Source organism: Erpetoichthys calabaricus, chromosome 11, assembly GCF_900747795.2.
Source record: "Erpetoichthys calabaricus chromosome 11, fErpCal1.3, whole genome shotgun sequence".
Lineage (NCBI taxonomy): Eukaryota > Metazoa > Chordata > Cladistia > Polypteriformes > Polypteridae > Erpetoichthys > Erpetoichthys calabaricus.
The window spans coordinates 136975767-136992452 of record NC_041404.2 but is presented as its reverse complement, the minus strand read 5'-3'; the positions used below and the strand labels follow the sequence as shown (position 1 = coordinate 136992452).

General features: G+C 44.2%; 1 protein-coding gene across 1 annotated transcript in view; it reads left to right on the top strand.

The window, feature by feature from the left end:
- mapk8ip3 (mitogen-activated protein kinase 8 interacting protein 3) overlaps positions 1 to 16686 on the top strand; it is an 88357-nt gene that overhangs the window by 53240 nt on the left and 18431 nt on the right. Inside the window, 16 exon segments of the mRNA XM_051934273.1 lie at positions 2002 to 2059; positions 3822 to 3974; positions 4186 to 4243; positions 4501 to 4649; positions 7180 to 7236; positions 7566 to 7722; positions 7909 to 7977; positions 7979 to 8065; positions 9693 to 9788; positions 13289 to 13447; positions 13881 to 13923; positions 13926 to 14030; positions 14362 to 14447; positions 14449 to 14551; positions 14637 to 14768; positions 14771 to 14837. Coding sequence (XP_051790233.1) covers positions 2002 to 2059; positions 3822 to 3974; positions 4186 to 4243; positions 4501 to 4649; positions 7180 to 7236; positions 7566 to 7722; positions 7909 to 7977; positions 7979 to 8065; positions 9693 to 9788; positions 13289 to 13447; positions 13881 to 13923; positions 13926 to 14030; positions 14362 to 14447; positions 14449 to 14551; positions 14637 to 14768; positions 14771 to 14837 — 1579 coding nt within the window.

Genomic DNA, 16686 nt, shown 5'->3' with positions numbered 1-16686 from the left:
ATAGATAGATAGATAGATAGATAGATAGATAGAAAGGCACTATAAGATAGATAGATAGATAGAAAGGCACTATATGATAGATAGATAGATAGATAGATAGATAGATAGATAGAAAGGCATTATATGATAGATAGATAGATAGATAGATAGATAGATAGATAGATAGATAGATAGATAGATAGATAGATAGATAGATAGATAGATAGATAGAAAGGCACTATAAGATAGATAGATAGATAGAAAGGCACTATATGATAGATAGATAGACAGATAGATAGAAAGGCACTATATAATAGATAGATGGATAGATAGAAAGGCACTATATGATAGATAGATAGATAGATAGATAGATAGATAGATAGATAGATAGATAGATAGATAGATAGAAAGGCACTATATAATAGATAGATGGATAGATAGAAAGATAGAAAGGCACTATATGATAGATAGATAGATAGATAGATAGATAGATAGATAGATAGATAGATAGATAGATAGATAGATAGATAGATAGATTGTAGAAAGCAGCCCGGACACAGACAGATGGGCATCGTTTTGTCACCCAGCACATATTTATTATACAAATATATACAAGTATGACACACACAACCCAGTGCCACAGCACCAATCGCCCCAAAGTCCAGGCCCTTTCACAATGCCTTTTCTCTTTGTCTCTGACCGCCTCCACTCTTCTCCTCTTCCACCTGACTCCAGCCCTCGAATGGAGGGAGGCGGCCCCTTTTATAGTCACCCAGATGTGCTCCAGGTGCCTCCCAACAATCTTCTGCCGGCACTCCCCAGTGTGGCGGAAGTGCCAGGTGCGCACCCGGAAGCACTCCTGGTGTCCCCGATCCTCTTCCACCCAGCACTTTCGGGTGTGGCAGAAGCACTGAGGGCCAGGGCTTCAAAGGAATTGGGGCGCCCCCTTGTGGTGACCACAGCCCTTATACAGTTGAGCTTCCAAGCTCTGTTCCTGTGGTCCCCAAAGCCACCAGGGCGGTCGCCCCCACGTGGTCTGGGGGAGGCGTAAGCCCTGGGTGTCCTGGCTGGGTACCACCCTCAGCCACCTGTGACAGCATACATACAGTACATACTTTATTTGTCCCAAACGGGAAATTGATACTTTACAGAAGCTCAAGAAACTGTTATAACAAACCACAAGCTCCACCCAAACATGTACAAGGACGTCTGGCTTAGATCATAAGAGAGCTGCTGCTCTCAATAACAGGCTTGTTGGTGGCTGTAAGATGTGGTCAGACCTGCCCAGTTGTACCCCAGGTTTACATATAAAGACGCTGATGTTTGGACAGAGCAGGTCCAGCTTGTTGTGTCCACCAATGGGACACTCTGACATACGTTTGTTCCTTTCAGGGTTCCCTGACTGAAGAGGGAATGTGTATCATCCATACGGGTGGTGACAGGCATGGGCTTTGAACCCAGGATGCTAAAGTCGTGAGGCAACAGCGCTCTTTACTGCACCACCGTGCTGTCTTTTTATTGTTATATATATTTACTGGTATGTGTAATTCCCACTGCAGTTACACTTTTAGGGTACACTGTACTCTCCTTTTTGTAAAGCACTATTTGAAGTGCACACCATTACCTCCACCACATTTTTCCATACCCATTGCCGAATCTGTCATCCCACCTCTTGTGACACTGGCAGTTCTTTGTCATTTTCTGGGGAGATTTGTTCATGCACAGATATGCATTAAGGTGATAAGGACGCGTTCCTTTCTGTCTCTTGAGTGCAGTAGCAACATTATCTACAGTTGTGTAAGGTGAAGTAGCATTATAAGTACAGAGCACCGCTATATTGTGGGTGAAATCCGGCATGTTATTTTTGAACACGTATTCCTGCAGGCCCTACAGTTTTCATGCTGTGCTGGTGTCATCTTATCAGTGGCATGTTCTTCCATTGCAGTTTAGCCTGGAAGACGGTGGTGTGGCTATACACCCTCATGACTCGTTCTTCTGATGCTGTCTGGTCTTTTCTTTCAGGCATGGGGAAGGAAGTCGAGAATCTGCTGATTGAGAACACCCAGCTTCTGGAGACAAAGTAAGGTTCAGCTTCTCTTTTATGTCTTGGCAGCAAATTTGTGCACACAAGAAACAAATCACTAGATGACAATCTGTTCACTTTGACTCAGGCTACATTCACACTGCTATGCTTTCATGTAAAAATTTTTAGAAGAAAACGATTTCTGTCCACATTTGTGTTTTCACATCGACAATATGCAATATGTATCATAACAAAATTAGACAGGTGCATAAATGTGGGCACCCCAACAGAGATATGACGTCAATACTCAGTTGAGCCTCCTTTTGTCCTCTAGACGCTGTCCTCCTGTAGCCTCTGATGAGTGTCTGATTCTGGATGGAGGTCTTGTTCACCATTCTTCATACAAAATCTCTCCAGTTCAGTTCAATTTGATGGACAGCCTGCTTCAAATCATCCCATAGATTGTCAATGACATTCAAGTCAGGGAACTGTGACGGCCATTCCAGAACATTGTACTTCTCCCTCTGCATGAATGCCTTTGTAGATTTCCAACTGTGTTTTGGCTCATTGTCTTGTTGGAATATCCAACCCCTGCGTAACTTCAACTTTGTGACTGATGTTTGAACATTATCCTGAAGAATTTGTTGATATTGGGTGGAATTCATCCGACCCTCGACTTTAACAAGGGCCCCAGTCCCTGAACTGGCCACACAGCCGCACAGCATGATGGAACCTCCACCAAATGTGACAGTAGGTAGCAGGTGTTTTTCTTAGAAAGCGGTGTTCTTCTTCCGCCATGCAAAGTGCTTTTTCTTATGACCAGATAACTCCATTTGTGTCTCATCAGTCCAAAGTACTTTGTTCCCAAATGAATCTGGCTTGTCTAAATGAGCATTGGCATACAACAAGCGACTCTGTTTGTGGTGCGAGTGCAGAAAGGGCTTCTTTCTCATCACCCTGCCATACAGATGTGCTGAATTGTAGAACGATGTACAGATACACCATCTGCAGCCAGATGTTCTTGCAGGTCTTTGGAGGTGATCTGTGGGTTGTCTGTCACCATTCTCACAATCCTGCTCATATGCCACTCCTGTATTTTTCTTGGCCTGCCAGACCTGCTGGGTTTAACAGCAACTGTGCCTGTGGCCTTCCATTTCCTGATTCCATTCTTTATGCTTGAAACTGACAGTTTAAACCTCTGAGATAGCTTTTTGTAGCCTTCCCCTAAACCAGGAGACTCAACAATCTTTGTTTGCAGATCTTTGGAGAGTTGCTTTGAGGATCCCATGCTGTCACTCTTCAGAGGAGAGTCAAAGGGAAGGAAGCACAACTTGTAATTGACCACCTTAAATACCTTTATATCTCATGATGGACACACCTGTCTATGAAGTTCAAGGCTTAATGAGCTCATCACACCAATCAGCATTTAGCAGTGACAGGCATTCAAATCAGCACAATGACAAGGGGACCCACATTTGTGCACAGCCAGTTTTTCACATTTGATTTAATTTCATACAACTAAATACTGTGTCACTAAAAATCTTTGTTCGGAAAACGCTGCAGTACTCAGATGTTCCTAGGAAATGACAGACATAGCACTGTTATCTTTGTGTTGAAAGGAGAGTCAATTATTATGCAGGCTGAGAGGGGTCCCAAACTTTTTCATATGACTGTATATGTATATAATACCTTTTTTGTAGCATAGATAGAATTTGGTGCAGATTGGCACAAGATGCAGTAAATGGACACTATATTTATATGTAGCACTTCCCATGTGTTCCTGTGACAGTTCTTTCATCACCTTTCTCTTTCTGAGCAGGAATGCCCTGAACATTGTCAAGAACGACCTCATTGCCAAGGTTGATGAACTGTCCAGTGAGCAGGAGGTGCTGAGGGGCGAACTGGAAGCTGTGCGGCAGGCCAAGATCAAACTGGAAACCAGGATCAAAGAGTTGGAAGAAGAGCTGAAACGGTAAGGGGGCAGCGGGCACCGACTACAAATGCTGATAGAGATGAGGAGGAACTGCTAGGCTTCCCAGAAATAGCTGGAGAAATGTAACAGTGGGCTTATCTACTGTACATAAGGAAGCTCCATGCTTACTGTGTTTAAGATTGTAAAATATTGTGAAGAATTTCCAGCAAGCTGAAATATGTCTTCTGACACGAGCCTCTCTACTCTTCAGGATCAGATCAGAAGCACTGGAAGCACGGCAGGACAACAAGGAAGAAAGTGTTGATTGTGTAAGTAGGAGTTGGCGTGGACCTGCTCAGGCATTCATGCTTACATTTTCTGGAGGGCTTTAGTGGCTGCTGAAAGAAGTAAAGAGAGGACCAACCATGGGGTGTGATTGCAATATTCTCAGTGGGCAGTTTTAATGTTTCACGTATTTAGAGGCAGCACACCTATTTTCGGTTAACTCTCAGTAATACTCTTAGTAATTTTGGAGCTGCTCTTAGTAGCCCCTTTAACTCTAGACTGTATGTGTTTGCCGAGGAAGTACTCATCACCCTTACAGGATGATGTGCCCATGGCCCAGCGACGGAAGTTTACCAGGGTGGAGATGGCCCGCGTCCTCATGGAGAGAAACCAGTATAAAGAGCGACTCATGGAACTGCAGGAAGCTGTGCGGTGGAGTGAGATGATCAGGTGGGTGGACAACTGAGCAGAGTCGTTTTTGGCTTTTACTCTTAAAACAAATACTGCATCTTAACTACAATGTGCAAGTAAGAATGATATTGTAGTCCGCACACGTGACAGTAATGACCTGATTAGCCTGTAGACCGTGCCCGTCACTGATAATACAGTGAGTCCGAAACAGGCAAGGTACTGGGGGTGGAAGAAGATGGCTTAACTGCCACTAACACATCCACACACATCACAGCCTCTGTCACGCCAGACATCTGTCTCTCTCTCTTGTCAGGATAAAACAATTTATACCCAATATTGGTAGACATAAGCCTTCTGTTAAAAATGCCTGCTGGTAGCCCCTGGGAAAAGTGTCCTGCTGACCCTATGAGCCCTGGTTACTAGACGTACGTGCACAATGTGGGTTTGGTATTAGCCGCTAATCTTCCCTGTTATAAGGCACCCCATAATAGCAAGGGGGTGGCTCAGTGACCCAACAAATGCGTGCCGACAAAATCGCGACGTCAAATGTGCCCCAAAAAAAACACGCCGACAAATGCGCGATAATTAGTAGTATAAAAGCATAAACAGTTCTACTTAAATATGGTTTGTAAAACTTAATTTAGATATCAATATTATGAGATATGAGAAATAAAACATTTTGCTATATATTACATGATACCTGGCTACATATTAGTGGGTCAGCACAGTCGATAGGCTTTCCACAGCTTGTTGATACAGAGATTTTGATTTTCGCGATTTTGTCGGCGCACATTTGTCGAAAATCAGTTTGCGGGTTTGTCGGCGCGCATTTGTCGGTCACGGTTTTGTCAGTGCAGATTTGTCTATCGCGCATTTGTCGGTGAACCATCCTCAGGTGACATTTTCCATTAGAACACAATTGGAGATTCCGTTTCCATCAATGCCAGCTTTGCATGGTACCACACATCTAAATATATTATTGTCTAATAGCCATTACCACTTATTGTAATAATTTCACTTTGGTACCATATGTTTACAAGTTTAATCAAATACACTTCACTGCCTGCCTGTCAGCAACAATTAAAGACAGACAGACAGACAGACCGACCGACCGACCGTTAAGAATCCCAATGGGAAATTTAGCATTTACAGAATCCCAAGAAATGCTGAAATATTATAACAAACACCAACAACCCCTCAAACATACAATTACAAAAGGAACCTCTGATTTGGCTGCAGATAAGAGAAGCAGTCCAGTGACGCACTATGAAGGTGTATTGCTGAAGGTATGAAGGATCCCCAGCAGCGTTCTGCTGAATGATCGCACTTGCACATTCACCTTTAGGTGTGGGATGGCAGACGGCCTCCACATGAGCACCTCTTACAAAGCTGCACTGCAGTGCACATTCTGTTCAGTTCAATTCAGTTTATTTTTGTATAGCGCTCTTCACTGAGTAGGCGCAGAGCACTGTAAGGAGCACTTAGGTAATATGCAAGTGTAAAGTTTATAAATGACTAAATACAGAATTAGTACACATAAAGACGCAAAAACAAAATATTTTCAAATTGATCAATATAAATGGAAACCAACAATATCTTTCCATTAATTAATTGTTGGATGATACCAGTTGGCAATGGAGGAGAGAAAAATCCCTTTCCCCTGTCTGGGTGGGGGGGGGGGGGGGGGGGGGGTCCATGGCCAATAGTAAGAGAGAAAGTCAAAGTCAGGCGCAGTCAGAGTCCTGGGGACCTCGGCCAACTAGCCACCCACCCTCTGCTGATCATCCCACAGTAGGGTCTGTGCTGGCCGACCAGTCTGATGACAGAATCTCTCCATCTGATGACTTGGGGGCTCCTAGTATCTCAGCTGACTTTTCCTTAGGCAGGAGGACAGCTTGGCAGTAGAGCAGTGACACCAAGTGCCACAACAAGATACTGAGAATAGAAACAGAGTCGATGAAGGTCAGTAATGGTTTATCAACATTGTATGTCTTTGTATAAATGACAAACAAACGCTGATGCAGTGTGCACCGCTAATCAGCAGCTCTAGTCAGGGTGTGCCAGACTAAAGTAGTGAGTCCTCAGCCTGGATTTAAAAGCTGAGGCACCCTCTTGTATAAGCAGGTCGATCTTTCCATAGCTTTGGGGCCTTGTAACTAAAAGCTCAACCTCCCACTTTTATTTTGTTAATCCTTGGAAACATAAAAGGGCCGACATCATGAGATTCTTAATGTATACTCTGGTTTGTAAATAATAAGTTTGGGTAGGCAAGCAAGGGCTGAGCAATTTAAAGCTCTATATGTAAAATAAAACTTAACTGGGAGCCAGTGTAAGCGCTTGAGAACTGGAGTTGTGTGTTCACGCTTTTCTAGTTCTCGTGATGATTTATTGCAACAGCATTTTGAATGAACTGAACTGTTTTGAACAGCCTGTGAATTGTGGTAGTCATCAGTCCTATCAGAAATAAATGCATGAATGAATTTCTCAATACCGTGCATATTTGAATCTTCCCAAATTGTGAATGGATGTTTCTCTAAGCGGTTTGCCTTTCCGATTTGTTTTTTTTTAGAGCCTCACGTGAAAATCCTCTATATCCAGAAAAGAAGCGATCCAGCATTTGGCAGTTGTAAGTATTGCAGGCCTGAGGAACAAGCTGCCTCTTGATAGGGTATCTGATATTGGGAGGTGCCAATGGGGGGATGAGGAGATATTGAGAGAACCTTCATTAGTCCTGGGTCCTCCCTGTGTGCTAGCGCTATATAAATGTAATGGATGATTCTTCTTCTTCTTATTATTATTATTATTGAGTGCAGTAAAGTCAGCAGGAGAAGTTTAGTCTATGGAGTTGTATGTGGAAATAGTTAAATGTCCTGGGACATATTTAAGCTGACAAGGTCAACTGGCCTGCATGCGCTATAGTAAAGGTCACTATTTTCATATTCCTCACTCACGCAGCTTTGCAAGACTCTTCAGTACTTCCTCAAGTCCACCTCCAACCAAGCGCTCCTCTACTGCAGTTAACATACACTACAAGTCGCCAACGCCAGCAGGCTTCTCCCAGCGCCGCAGCTACACCATGTGCCAGATCTCCACCAGCAATCCTTTCGAGTGAGTATGAGCCGCGACTTACTTGATTCCGTTTTTCCTGTTGTGTCTCACATCGCCTAATTTGAATAGAAGAGCAGACGTTTCATTGTAAAGCAGGCCTTGCGGAATCTTAAGATGCTAATCCGTAAGTTTTGCTTGGTTAAGTTCACGAGTGCATTGGGTTTGACGTTGCTCTTCAGCAGTTGGTCAGGTGACTTTTACATTTCATTCTTCCACAGTGAATGTGGCCTGGTCCGCTCGGCGGGAGCAGCGGCTGAGCGCAGTATCGGCAGGTCCGTGAGCACATGCGCATGGATGACGAGCTCATGCAGTCATGTGGCTGGAGCCTTCCATCCCGCTTCAAGCAGGTACTCTCCTCAAAATGAACCTGAATTACCTTTCACGCGATATAAGCCTCCTACGTGGGGAGCGTGCTTGTTTGTCTTGGTGGGCTGTATGGCGTCTTCTGTGGACCACTGTAGTAACTGGACCTCCCCAGCTTCTCATGTCTCCTAAAGTCCCTGAAAAAAATGGAGAATTAACCTGCAAGCCCAGTGGACCTAATTAATAAGTAATAATGTCCATCTCAGCGGAGGGGCAGGGGTTGAGCATTAGGAATCCAGATATTTCAGAAACAGTGCGCCATTCATGTGATCTCATTGTCAATTTACCTGTTAAATCATCAGAGTATACCTGATGAATGATAACGTTTTGTCATGCAATTTATCCTAGTGTTTAGACAATAAATGTGAGAGTAGTAACATAAAGTAGCACGTTAATATCACAAGTGATGTCACCACATTTATATGCTGCAACAACCAATGATAATAAAGTACACTTTATACAGACTGTGGTGGGTTGGCCACCCTGCCGGGGATTTGCTCCTGCCTTGCGCCCGTGTTGGCTGGATTGGCTCCAGCAGACCCCTGTGACCTGTGTACGATATAGCGGGTTGGAAGATGACTGACTTGACTTTATACAGAAATGAGGCGTAATAGTTGGCTTAGTTGCCCTGCCGGGTCCTTTGTCCTGGGTTTAAATCCCATACCCAGTGTTTGTCAAGGTGGACCTTGCATGTTCTCCTCCTCTCTGCTTGGTTTTTTTTTTTTTACTGGGTGTTCTGGTTTTCCTGCCACATCCAAAATTAAATTAATATGCAGTGTCATTGTGTGTGAGTGGGACCTGCATGGTGGGCCTGTAACCCTGGGTTAGTTTAATCAGGTTGGAGAATATTATGTAATCAATCAATACATTTATCAACTTAGCAGCACAGCCAGTTAACTTGTTTTTATGCTCCATGTTCTATCATTTTGGACCTCTGGGAGAAGCAGCAAGCATAGATACTGCATTTCTGTAGAAACAACAGAATATCATAAAGAGTTTGGGGTCAGCTGAGTACCCCGTTTAATAAATGAGGTCAAAACGAAATGAAAAAACAAAAATGCAACAATAAGAACGTCACAAGTCCTTGTGAGTCATCGTCACAAAAGGCGTCTCCGTCATGGAGTCCTTAAAGCTGAGTGAGTGTGGTCCAAATGGGCACCGACTTCTGGTGCCTTCACGTGTAAGTAGCTCATGAACTGGAAGGGGGGCATACTTGAAGTGACGCTATGGTCCGTCCCAGGACTCCTCCGGTGGTCGGTGGGAAGAGAGAACAGCTGATTAGAGCTGACTTTCGCCCTGCCCAGTGGTTGACTGTTTACTTTGATTAGCTGTTGAGTCACCCAGTAAGCGTTTGCTCGTGATCGATCGATTGCTAGATAGATATGAAAGGCGCTATATAAGATATATAGACAGTGTTTGAGCTTTGGCTTTTACAGAAGCTCATTATAGAAGAATTATAACTACCAGTCGACAACACAACCACCCCGTAAAACTCACATATAACACCGTTGAAGAGTGACTGACCCCTTTCACGTTCTTTTTGTGAGAAAACAAGCTTTGAATTATGCATCATAAAGACTATCCGTGTGTATTGTTGCTCTTTTTCCTCAGCTGAGTCCAAATGGTGGTCAGGAAGACAACCGTATGAAAAGCTTACCGGTGCCTGTCTATTGCCGTCCATTAGTGGAGAAAGATCCTACAAGAAAGGTATGCTGTTCTCGGATTCTCAGTTTGCTTTTCCTAGGAAGAGGGACACAAATTACATTCACTTATTTCATATTGTCGTATTTTTTTTATCCACAATGGATCCAAAGAAGAATTTTGTGTCTTAATATTGTTTGGTTGCTAATTAAAGGGTCCTGAGTCTTAAGTTGTGCATCAATTAAAATTAAGGCAAGAGTTTATTAGCAGCAAAATCTGGTCACTAATTAAGAAAGGGTTAGAATGGAAGCCTGCAGCACAGTAGCTGTCCAGGAGGAGAGACTACACTGCAGACCAGTTTTCATTTTTGGAGGCCGCGTTTCTCCTCCCATGCTGTACACTTTTATGCTCATACGACTTGTAGCTCACTCATACTGGACGGAGTTTCTACCCTGACCCAACTTTAAATTGGCACATTCCCTCCTCCTGTCCCTCACTTGCCCGCTCTGCCATTTCAGTTGCAGTCCCCTCACCAGCTTCATTAGGTCCACACGATTTGCTTCTCAGTTGCTGCTGGACGTCAAGTTAGTTGGCTTTGGACTTCACTTGTAAACACTGTGCATGTGTACATCCCTAATTGTGTAATGCCTACACATACAGATTGAGATTTGTTTAAATCCACAGTAACACTAAGCACTTCCAAACTGATTAACAGAAATGGAGCCTAACGGTGAACGTCCATGAGCATTGTCCTTGAGCTGTGGCCAGTTGACAACACTCAGCAGTAATGGATGACATGAGAATCGTTTAATTACATGCAGCTTAACTAAGGAGACTGAAACTAATTTATGAGTCACGATTTATACTGACTTTTAGTAATCAGTATGTCAACAAGGTAAAGACCTTAATAATGAGGAAAGAGAAGAAAACACTAATTGAAAGTTTTCAAAGACCCCATGTCTTCTGTAGAGACCTGCTGTGACGATGCGGGTTCTCTTCACGCTCCCAACGTCCTTATGGGAGCCCTGAACCCAACACCGTCGATCATGTCACCGAGATGAGCTGACAAATGGGGACAAATCTCTCATGAAGCCAGGGGATATATTCAAAAAGTAATAAAGGGCTTTTATTTAAAACAATAATCAAAACAAAAAATGCTAAAGTGCAGTGTCCAAAGTTCTAATGAATAAATCCTTAAAACAAGTGCCCAGTGGGGATAAAAACATCCAATAAAAAAATCCTTTAAAACTCGAGGCTAAAATGCAGAAGTTAAAAAAGCAGTCTCTCTCTGTCTCTCTCTGTCTGTCTCGTTATTCTCCGACCCACCTCCGTCACTCTCTCCAGCTCTACCCATTACTCACAGCCGGTGGAGACCAACAACCATGAGCTCCTTCAGTTAACCTCCGTCTTGGCCTCCTTTCAGATGTCACTGCCAGGACCGTCGAGGTCAGCTCTCCTCCTTGATCCTTCGCGCACCTGCGTCGGCTTCTCAGATCCCACCACCCCAGCTTGTGGTGTCTCCACTTTCCAGGTGGCCAGATCATAACTTCATGCCTGCTGTTTTCCATCCTTTAACCTCATGCTTTCTCTTTTCCTCGATCCTTCCATTTCTCCTTCCTTTTCATCCTCCATGATTTATCCCCCCTCTCTGGTGTACATCGACATATATATATATATATATATATATATATATAGACAGGTGCTGGTCATAAAATTAGAATATCATGACAAAGTTGATTTATTTCAGTAATTCCATTCAAAAAGTGAAACTTGTATATTAGATTCATTCATTACACACAGACTGATGTATTTCAAATGTTTATTTCTTTTAATGTTGATGATTATAACTGACAACTAATGAAAGTCCCAAATTCAGTATCTCGGAAAATTAGAATGTCAATTAAGACCAATGCAAAAAAAGGATTTTTAGAAATGTTGGCCAACTGAAAGGTATGAACATGAAAAGTCTGAGCAGGTACAGCACTCAATATTTAGTTGGGGCTCCTTTGGCCTGGATTACTGCAGCAATGCGGCGTGGCATGGAGTCGATCAGTCTGTGGCACTGCTCAGGTGTTATGAGAGCCCATGTTGCTCTGATAGTGGCCCTCAGCTCTTCTGAATTGTTGGGTCTGGCGTATTGCATCTTCCTCTTCACAATACCCCATAGATTTTCTATGGGGTTAAGGTCAGGTGAGTTTGCTGGCCAATCAAGAACAGGGATACCATGGTCCTTAAACCAGGTACTGGTAGCTTTGGCACTGTGTGCAGGTGTCAGGTCCTGTTGGAAAATGAAATCTGCATCTCCATAAAGTTCGTCAGCAGCAGGAAGCATTGAAGTGCTCTAAAAACTTCCTGTAGACGGCTGCGTTGACCTTGACCTCAGAAAACACAATGGACCCAACACCAGCAGATGACATGGCACCCCCAAACCATCACTGACTGTGGAAACTTTACACTGGACCTCAGGCAACGTGGATTTTGTGCCTCTCCTCTCTTCCTCCAGACTCTGGGACCTTGATTTCCAAAGGAATGCAAATTTACTTTCATCAGAGAACATAACTTTGGACCACTCAGCAGCAGTCCAAAGGCGAGACGCTTCCTGACGCTGTCTCTTTTCAAGAGTGGCTTGACACAAGGAATGCGACAGCTGAAACCCATGTCTTGCATACATCTGTGCGTGGTGGTTCTTGAAGCACTGACTCCAGCTGCAGTCCACTCTTTGTGAATCTCCCCCACATTTTTGTTTCCCAATCCTCTCCAGGGTGCGGTTATCCCTATTGCTTGTACACTTTTTTCTACCACATCTTGTCCTTCCCTTCGCCTCTCTATTAATGTGCTTGGACACAGAGCTCTGTGAACAGCCAGCATCTTTAGCAATGACCTTTTGTGTCTTGCCCCTCCTTGTGCGAGGTGTCAATGGTCGTCTTTTGGACAACTGTCAAGTCAGCAGTCTTCCCCATGATTGTGTAGCCTACAGAACTCGACTGAAAGACCATTTAAAGGCTTTTGAGTTAATTAGCTGATTAGAGTGTGGCACCAGGTGTCTTCAATATTGAACCTTTTCACAATATTCTAATTTTCCGAGATACTGAATTTGGGGACTTTCATTAGTTGTCAGTTATAATCATCAACATTAAAAGAAATAAACATTTGAAATACATCAGTCTGTGTGTAATGAATGAATCTAATGTACAAGTTTCACTTTTTGAATGGAATTACTGAAATAAATCAACTTTGTCATGATATTCTAATTTATGACCAGCACCTATAATATACACACGGGTGCCTCCGTGGGCGCAGCGCCTTAATTACACACCGCAGGAAGCCAATGAGGCAAACAAGAACGACGCACTCACACGTGCAGGCGCGACTCGCTCCAATCACCTCACTAACTCCCCGAGGTCATGCAATCGCGCCCACGGCTATACGGATTTAAAAACCTGGACCTGCTATACCACACCTGCCGTCTTCTTCTATAAGACAAGAAGCTGTGCGTGTGGTTTGGTTGTTGTCTGAATGCGATGCATACGATGGTCTCTTGTTAATCTTTTTCTTTTATTTTATAGCTGTGGTGTGCTGCAGGTGTGGACCTGGCTGGCTGGAAACATCCTGAAGACAGTCCCCTCAATGGCATTAAGTCATCTGCCAGCAGTTCTGACCCACTGAATGCTGAAGGCGATGCAGAGGAGAAGGAGAGCAACTATAGTTCACCAGAGAAGAAAAAGGTAACGCTGACAGGAGGTGCACCCGCTGTAGACGTCCACCCCGAGGAGGCCGAGTGCTCCTGTCTGTCGTACGCGGAGGTAGAAAAAACAAATTTGAATTGTGTGCTCATTGGCTCCTTGGACATTACACGTGTTTAGTCAAATCACATGGCCATCACGACGAGGTGGTCAGCCGCGGATGATTCTGTTCTTTTGTTTTTTCTGTCCTCCCTAGCCATCGCACCTTATTTTTATTCAATGTTAATTAGTGTTGCCTAATTTGAATGATTTATTTTGTCTTTTTTCTCTTTCTTCATCATGTTCAGCACTTTGAGCTCCATTGTTTGTATGAAGACGTGCTCCAGAAATAAATGATGTTGTTAGATTAGCCTCTCAGTATCTTCGAAGACCCGTGTTTCGTGTTCCTCACGTTTCCTAATTTTTCACCCCGTAGGTAAAGGACTCCCTTTCTAGCCGTGTGTGGATCATAACCAGCACCAGGCAGCCAGCAAAGTCGTCATCATTGATGCCAATCAGCCTGGCTCGTTGGTAGACCAGTTCAACGTCTGCAATGCCCATGTACTCTGCATCTCCAGTGTGCCAGGTGTGTGAACAGGGCATCGGGGTGAAGGAGTCTCTCAATAGACTTCTCTCCACCATCCAGCCTGCATTGCCCAGAGAACAGGCAGTGGTCTGGGAGCTGGAGGTGTTGGCCTCTGTCACAAACAATTTGATGTATGAAGAGTATGGCAACCAGAGGTTTAGTTACATGTTTGTAATGTGCCTTTATTTATGGCCACTGCACTAGACATTTTTGGAGTATCCCGTTGAGATAATATTGGTAGGGCACTGAACTGTGCCAGGCGTGATGTGTTTTTTGTTTTTTTGTCTTCCTCTTTGAGTTTCTAAAGCTTATATTTATGCGGCCTTAACAGCTGCCAGTGAGAGCGACTATCCAGCAGGTGAGATCTTTCTGGAGCCGAGTGAAGGGACCTCAGAGGAGACCAGTGGCATGGAAGGTGGTCCTGGCTGGAATCACCCTCGTGGGCTGTGCCACGCGCTGCAGTGTAGTGCGTAGCAACTGTTCATCTCGTACAGACACTCCCATTCTGGACAAGGGACCAGGGTGAGCATTACGCCAGTCTTAATTGTGGTGCATCATACAAGGAGAGGAGATGGACTTGGGAGATGTTTCACTTACCAGTTGTGTCTGCAGGTGTGCCTCCCATGAGCAATGGAAAAATCAACCAGATCAACCAGTCCCAATCAGCCGAGGAGGCGACCGAAGCACAGAAGTGCCTGAGCCAAACATTTGGTGAAACAGGGAGTACGGCTGCCAGACCGGGCCATTTACAGAGCACGTCTTCACTGACCCTGCTGCGTCTCAGGCGGGCGATGGAGAAAATCACAGGTACTCGATGCCTACACCAAATGTGAAAGTGCGGAGTTTCTGACGGCTTTTCTCAGATGAATTCACTGTGACACACACCACTGCAACCCGCTTAAAATGCCAGCAGATCCACAATTTCAGAACTTCTTGAGGTTGAAAATTCAACAGGAAGAAGAAAGATCTGCGCTGTCTCCAGCAGAACAGTTCAGAGTGCTGGTTTCTAGCTTGTGACTGAAATATCAGCTTCTCTGGTTTTTCACAAAGGCCTTTACCGTACGTATTGTGGCCATTGGTGGGGGAGAGTGCAGCTCCTTTAGTACTCCATGTCCTTCAGTGGACCTCAGGGGTGACTATTACTGTTAGTGACATGTCAGAATTGGATGTGCTTACAGAAATACGGCAGTGGTTACGTACTTAACTAACGTCTGTCTGACATTTTTTGTTTCCAAAATGTTGGTGCTCTCTTCTGTCCTTTTCAAGCTACTTCTTATTTTTATGACAAAAATATTTCTAAAGAACAAAAAAAGGGGAATCAAGATGATCACTCAAAGAAGTAAATGTGGAGGGCAAGCAAACCAAGTCCAAATCCAAAAAACTCAGTCCAAAGTAGCATTAAGAAAATACAAAGAGAAAGAAGGGAGCAAAATCCAAAAAACTGAACACACCTGAGTTTGCACAAACACCTTCAAGGCCTTATAGAGGCCTGGGATGGTCCCACAGCTGCAATGTCAGGGGTCCGACCCCCTTAGGCTCAACAGAAAGAAGATAAACGGCTGTTAAATACACAGCATAATACATCCTCCCATTTTTAAACTCGCTTATTCTGAGCAGGGTTGTGCAGAAGTTGGAACCTATCAGCATAGTGCAGTAATAGAAAAGAATAAATCAAACTGGGCGATAGTCGTGATAAGAGGAGAAGAAACCGAGCCAGAGATGAACCCCCTGGCTATCCATAACAGAACGTCCTCTGAAACCAAAATCATGCAAAACCACACAATTCCAGAGTCCGAAAAACTCATTTTTATAAAACGTCATCTAAATTAATTTAAGGGAGCTACTGCAGCAGGCTGCTCTGTTCCTTTTATGTTTTTATTGATTTTAATTACAAACAGATAACATTCCTCACAGTCTCTGTTCCACCCGACCATGAAAGCGTCCGTGAAAACCTTTGTTTTTTTGTCAGACTGATGCAAGATAAGCAGGTATCAGGGTGCTGAAATTCCTGTGATTTGTTAGTTGGCATTTGTCATTTCATGCAGGTTATAACAAGGAATTCCTTACAGTGGGCGTAATGGCAAATGCGGCCTTGTCAGCGTTTACACGAAATTAAAGGGACGGCAAGATCGACAGGCAGATCGGACCGCTGAGTGCAGTTATGTGGTTACTATACCAGTCCATATTGGTCAAGGAGGCACAGCTCTCGATTTACCAGTCCATCTACCCTCACTTCTGGTCATGAGCTTTGGGTAATGACTGAAAGAATGAGATTGTGGGTACAAGCGGCCCAGATGAGCGTTCTTTGCAGGGTAGCTGGGCTCCATCTTAGAGACAGAGTGAGGAGCACCGAGTAGAGCCACTGACCCAACGCATCGAGAGGAGCCAACTGAGGTGGATGCCACCTGGACGCCTCCCTGTGGAGGTTTTACGGGCACAACCAGCTGGGAGGAGGCCGCGGGGTAGGCCCAGGGCACACTGGGAGGATTATATCTCCAAGATGGCCAGGAAACTCCTTGGGATTCCATAGTATGAGTTGTCAAGAATGGTTGGGGAAAGGGGCATGTAGGGCTCACTGCTAAGACTGTTGCCCCTGCGACATGGTCTTGGATAAGAGGTGGGAAATTAAACTTGAATGGTGTTGATAATATAAATA